This window comes from Lagopus leucura, unplaced genomic scaffold (genome assembly GCF_019238085.1).
Source record: "Lagopus leucura isolate 7727_CA_CO unplaced genomic scaffold, USGS_WTPT01 Super-Scaffold_100014, whole genome shotgun sequence".
Taxonomy (NCBI): Eukaryota; Metazoa; Chordata; class Aves; order Galliformes; family Phasianidae; genus Lagopus; species Lagopus leucura.
In genome coordinates this window covers 3,901,948-3,907,835 of record NW_024962268.1, presented here as the reverse complement: position 1 = coordinate 3,907,835, position 5,888 = coordinate 3,901,948, and the positions used below count along the sequence as shown (strand labels likewise).

General features: G+C 51.3%; 1 protein-coding gene across 1 annotated transcript in view; it reads left to right on the top strand.

Moving 5' to 3' along the window:
• Positions 1–1,990: 1,990 nt before the first annotated feature.
• Positions 1,991–5,888, top strand: part of LOC122182329 (orthopedia homeobox) — a 5,867-nt gene continuing 1,969 nt past the window's right edge. Inside the window, exons 1-2 of the mRNA XM_042875505.1 lie at positions 1,991–2,027; positions 3,083–3,492. Of these exons, the coding sequence (XP_042731439.1) occupies positions 1,991–2,027; positions 3,083–3,492 (447 nt within the window). The remainder of the gene's footprint in view (positions 2,028–3,082; positions 3,493–5,888) is intronic.

Sequence of the window (5,888 nt, the reverse complement as noted above, 5' to 3'; positions counted from 1 at the left end):
AAGAAAAAAGAGGAATAAAGCAAAATAAAACAAAAAATCCAGAAACTCCCACCCCACCTCTATCTCTTTCTCTCTGTGTCTCTCCATCTAAATTGTGGCCCGGCTCCGGGTCTCTCCCTGCTCTCAGCTGCCGTTACCGGGCGCTCAGGTTCATTGCAACAGCCCGACATCTCGAAAGCTGAATTGAATCAACGTAGCCAAAGATTTGAGCGGGGAGGAGGGAGGGAAAGGGGAAAAAAAAAAAAAAAAAAAAAAAAAAAAAAAAGACAGCAAAACTGCCCTAGAGATCGGTCGGCCGGTTCCTTTGTCTCCTTGTTCAGTCGCTGCCGAAACCCCGCACATCTGAGCCGCAAACAAAACCACTCTTGCATCTGTTCGCGTGCAGTATTTACAATGTTTTGTGTAAGTCAATCGGACTGAGGGGAAAAAGGCCACTGGCGCTATATTATTTAACACAGACTTCATTGGGCTCCTTTTTTGGTGGAAGCTTTATTTACACTAAATGAATAATCTTAATTGCATCACTTCTGAATTAAAAATCAATGTTAATCAAGTTGGAAGTAGTAAATATCAGTTTTCATTGTGCCTGGGTAAAGGGTATTTTTCTTGTTTTGCAAATAAAAATACAAGTCAAATAACTTTAAAAGGGCATTATGTTCTGCTACAAATACAATTGAAACGGATTGTTTAGGAGCGGATCAGAAATGGTACAGAATTTTGCACTTAATTTCCTCAGTTATCATTTACAATAAGAACCTCTTGGCTTGACAGCCAAGTCTAAACAGTAGTAAATTAGTACAAATTTATACTGATTTTACTCTAATAATCGTAATAAAAGCTTATAGATTTGGCACTAATTACATAAATGCCTAATGATCTTGAAAATTACTCTGGTTAGAAATATATTACTAATCTAAACTTTGTTGTTGGCTGGCTTTGAAAAATCAGAACATTAGAAATGGTTCGCTTCACTTGTGCAAAGCACTTTAAATTGTTCAAGTAGTTTAACATATTCAAGAGGAAAATAAAAAGCATTTAACTTTATTTACTGCTTTAAATTGAGTTTGCAGGCGAGCCCAACTTGGAAACTTTAAAGGAGAAATCCGGGCTCGGGGGCTCCCGCGCCCGGCCGGGAGGGAAGCGCTGCGCCCGCCGGGACGCCCGCTGCTCGCTCCCTTCTACCCCGGGATGCGGCGCGACGCGCGCCGAGAGCGAGGGGAAGGCGCTGGCGGGGACCCGGAGCTCGGCCGGGCCGCTCGGGGGGCACTCGCGGGACTTTCTCTCCCGCCGGGGCTGACCTGAGAGCCGCCGTCCCACCCGCCTCAGCCGTCGACCCCGCCGCCGCCCCTAGGCCGAGAGGGGCAGCGCCGCCCGGCCGGCGCCGCACGGCCGCCGGTGCGCGGCCAGTTCGCAACGGCCCCAGTGTCGCGGGGGGCTCGGAGCCGCCCCCGGGGAGCCGGAGCTGTTCGGGGCAGAGGGCGCGCTCCGAGAAGGCGCGGAAAATAAGAAGAGGGAGAAAAGGAATGGTGGTGAAACCCGATAAACGACGGGTGACCCGGAGCTGGGAGAGGGGTGGCCACCGTGCGCTTGGAGGAAAAGGGAGAAGGGGAGAGGGGGAGGGCGGTCGCGGAGGCGAGCGGAACGGGGAAGGGAGCGGCGGCGCGGCGCGGGCCGGCGGCGGGAGGCCGGGGGGGGGGGGGGGGGGGGGGGGGGGGGGCGGAGCGGGGCGCTCCGGGCGCTGACATTTGCAGGCTGCCCTCCTGATTGGTCCCCGCGCCGAGCTGCTCACGGGTTCATTGAAGTGTTAAGCACCTCCCCGTCTCTCTAAAGGACATTATAATGCAAGAGACCCCCTTTTTAACCACACACCGAATTTTCTTTCATTTAGGCGATCTATATATATCTATATCTTATATCTTATATCTATTTTAAATAACTTAAGGCCGCTAAAATTTGGGGGGGAACAGCCTTCGCCCTGGAGCGGTGCGCGATGCTGTCTCACGCCGACCTCCTGGACGCCCGTCTCGGTGAGTTCCCCGGCGCTCCCCCGCCCCGCGGCGGCTGCACCGGCGGCGGCGAGCGGGGAGGAAGCCGGGGCAGGAAATTGACAATTTGTTCCTTATTTTACCTTAATGCGATCTAAATGGGCTAATTCCTTTAAAAGTAATTGTACTGTATTAAAGTTTAATTTGATTTAACATCGTCTTTAAAAAAAAAAAAGAGGGGGAGAGAGAGAGGGAGACCTACGGAATGTGCAGATACACAGCGAGTTGCGGATCATTTAATCTCTTTTTCCTTGTTTTTTTTATACACATACCTGTGCGTTATTACGATTATGATGAGTATTACTATTTTAGAACAGAGCAGCTCGATGGTATTTACGAAGGAGTTCGGGGGTGGCCTTTTCCTGCTTGCCTGCTCGCGTTCTTCTCGCCTTTCTTCCTTCAAAAAACCAAAAAAAAAAAAAACAAACAAAAAACAACCAACCAACCAACCAAAAAAACCCAAAAAACCCAAACAAAACAAAACAAAAAACTAACCAACCAACCAACCAAAAAAGACAAAAAACAACCCAAATTCTTTATCCACTTTGTGGCTCTTTATCCGTACGCTGCTTCGGAGAAGAGTGAGGAGAGGGGAACGCTGCTCGGCGGCCCCCTCCCGGCACCTCGGTCGGGGCGGTGGCGCTCCCGGCAGCGGAGCAGCCGCAGCCTCATCTCTTTCTCTCTTTTCTCTCTGTCTCTTTCTTTCTTTTATCAGCTGGGAAAACTCCAAGCCGAGCCCGGCAAAACTTGCCCCCCTCCCCCACGCCCCGCTCCCCTCCCTTCACCGCGTTAGGGGAGGCCCGGCGGGGAGCTGTTATTTAAGCGGGAAGAGGAGCGGCTCGCCGTAAAGTTTTCTCTCCCCCTCCCCGAGCTGCGGCGGGCCGGGGGGCTCTGCTCCGCGCGGGCCGTGGGAGGTGGGACTGGTGGGGCCGGTGCGGCCGGTTGCTCCTCGCAGCTCCGATGGATGCGAGGGGGGCTGAGGCGGGGGCCGCACGCCCGGCTGCAGGGCAGTGACCGCGGCTCCGTTGCTTCCGCAGGGATGAAAGATGCGGCCGAGCTGCTGGGACACCGGGAGGCGGTGAAGTGCCGGCTGGGCGTAGGGGGCTCGGATCCGGGGGGACACCCGGGAGACATGGCCCCCAACTCGGACACGGTGGAAGGGACCACCCTGCTGCCGGGAGAGGACATCACCACGGTGGGATCCAATCCCAGCTCCTTGGCCGTCAGCACCAAAGACGCCGACAAGCAGCAAGGCCAGCAGGGCGGCCAGAACCCCAGCCAGGCGGGACAGCAGCAGGGCCAGCAGAAGCAGAAGCGGCACAGAACCCGCTTCACGCCGGCGCAGCTCAACGAGCTGGAGAGGAGCTTCGCCAAGACCCACTACCCGGACATCTTCATGCGGGAGGAGCTGGCCTTGCGCATCGGCCTCACCGAGTCCCGGGTGCAGGTATGTGCGGCCGTCTCCGCGCAGCGCAAGCTCCTGCCAGACCCTTTCTCGGGGCCGCGGGCGATGCCCCGGCTGGCGCCGGGCTCGAGGGCGCGGCCGCGGAGGGTTGACGTCCCCAAACCTCAGCCGGGGAAACTGTCCCTGAGCGCAACAATTCGGTCAGAAAGCTCTAAGCCAGACCCTCTCACTCCCCGCCCCTTTCCGCTGTCCCCGCAGGAGGGCGGCGGAGACGGCGCGCCGAGGGCCGTCCCCTCGTCCCCTTCACGCCCGCACCCCGGTGGTCCCGAGCGGGACGCGGGCGGAGCAGCCCCTGCCCACCGCCCATGCGTGGGCTCCTGGAGCTCAAAGGAGGACGCGGGAGCCGCAGCCCGAGCGGGGGAAGCCCCGCCGTGGCGAAGGCTCCGCGCTCGGAGGAATCGGCCCGGCTCGGCGTCCCCGCACCCCCCGCGCCGGGCAGCTGTTCGCGGTGCTGAAAGGAGGGTGCGGAGAGAGGGGTGGAAGGCGTTCGCCTAAAAGCAGCTCCGATGAACGCGGAGGTATCCGAAATAGGCTTTACTCGATACAAATGTCGGGGTCGGCAGGGGGAGCGAGTAACTTCGACACGCAGGGAGCGGTTTCTCTGTCGCCTAAAGTGCGCGCAGATACGCACACGCACAGACACCCCGTTGCACGTAGGCACGTAAGAAAGCACTGAAAGCGAATGAGAGGAGTTCGGAGAAGGGAGAGACGGATCTTCGCCGTGCGCTCCGCGGCCGGGGCTGTGCGAATGTCCACCCGGCCCTCCTCGAGGCAGCGCAATTCGGGAGCGGAGCGCTCACTGTGGGATGCGCTCTCCCCGCTCAGGGCAGCGTTCCGGGAACTCCGGCTCTCAAAATTCCCGTCGGCGAGCCCCGGCTCCTCTGCCAAATAAAGGCACGCAGCAGAAACCACTCGACAGAAACCGTCCCCGCTCCCGAATGTGACAGAAAATGCTCGTCTGCTTCTAGAAAGTAAAACAATTTGACCCGGCCTACGCGGGACTGTAATTAGTTTAAATTAAGAAAGAAATTAGATTCACAAATAAAATATAATTGGACAACTGACTCTATGAAAAAAGAAAACGAGGTCTATTAAACTTTATTGGGTTTCCCAAAGGTTAATGATACCAATTTCAATATTAGGAGTGTGGTAAATGAAGTAAAATATAAAATGGAAATAGTTATTTTCTAACAGCACATCAAAGAAATCCGTAGAAAGAAAGACAAAGTGTTTTAATGGCCTCAGCATAATCTTAAACCAATGATAATAGCTCGAGGCTGCTGATAAAAACAGTTTAATAGGGTGGCAATTTAAATATTTTTTACAATAATGTTCTGTAGTTTAAAAAGTAATCAGATCAACACAACCTTCTTAATTAACACTTCAAGATGATTAACATTATGTAATCTAGTGCAAAATAATTTATGTAAAATGTATTTACTTCACAATCTGCTGTACCACCGCTCCTTGACCAAATTCAAATTAAATAGTAATTGGTTTATGCTCTTCTACAAGTACTTTATAGTTTTCTTTATAGTTAACAGATTGCCCACACGTTCCTTGCAGCGCAAGGGCTCCTCATTGATTAAGAAGTGATATAAATAGTTAATTTATAGCGGCTGTATATGTTTTTAAGGGTTTTGGATGCCAGGATAAATTACCTCTTCCCTCGTCCTAGATCTGTATTTAATGTATATGATACATTTAAATAATTATTAGAGCGGCTGGTGCTTAAACGAGAGTCCAATTCCACGTCTGATATTGCTCTGCTTTTCAGGCTGGTGTAATAAAACCATTCTTTTTATAGCATGCCATTATTAGAAACCAATTTCAGAATTATTTATAACCTGGAATGGCTTATTAAGCAGCAATGCGAGAATCATGCAAATTACGCGATCAAATGCAATATAATAAGCATAATCATTAGTCTCTAGCACGGATTAATTAACTTTCAATATTTTATTTACATAAAAACCAAATCAGTGAAATAACTTCTGCACAGTCAGGCTTGCCTTTCAATATTTTATACGAACAAAAATAATGTGCTGTAATTCCATTGACCGTGTCCCCCACAATGGTCCCGTCACCTGCCACATCTTAATAGGGGACAAGCTGAGAGTATTTTCTAGTTTTCTAATGGAATGAGAAATTGCATTTTCTCCCTCTCCCAGCACTATTAAAGTGTAATGAATTCGGCCCAGAGTTCACGGCTGGCTGATCGAAATGAACCTGAGATCTGAGCTTTAATACAGCTCTCCAGATTTCCTACCAAATCTTCACATTAATCATCTGCTGGATTCCAATGAGATCTTCATAAAGCTCTGGCTCCTGAAAAAAAAAAAAAAAAAAAAAAAAAAAAAAAAAAAAAAAAAAAAAAA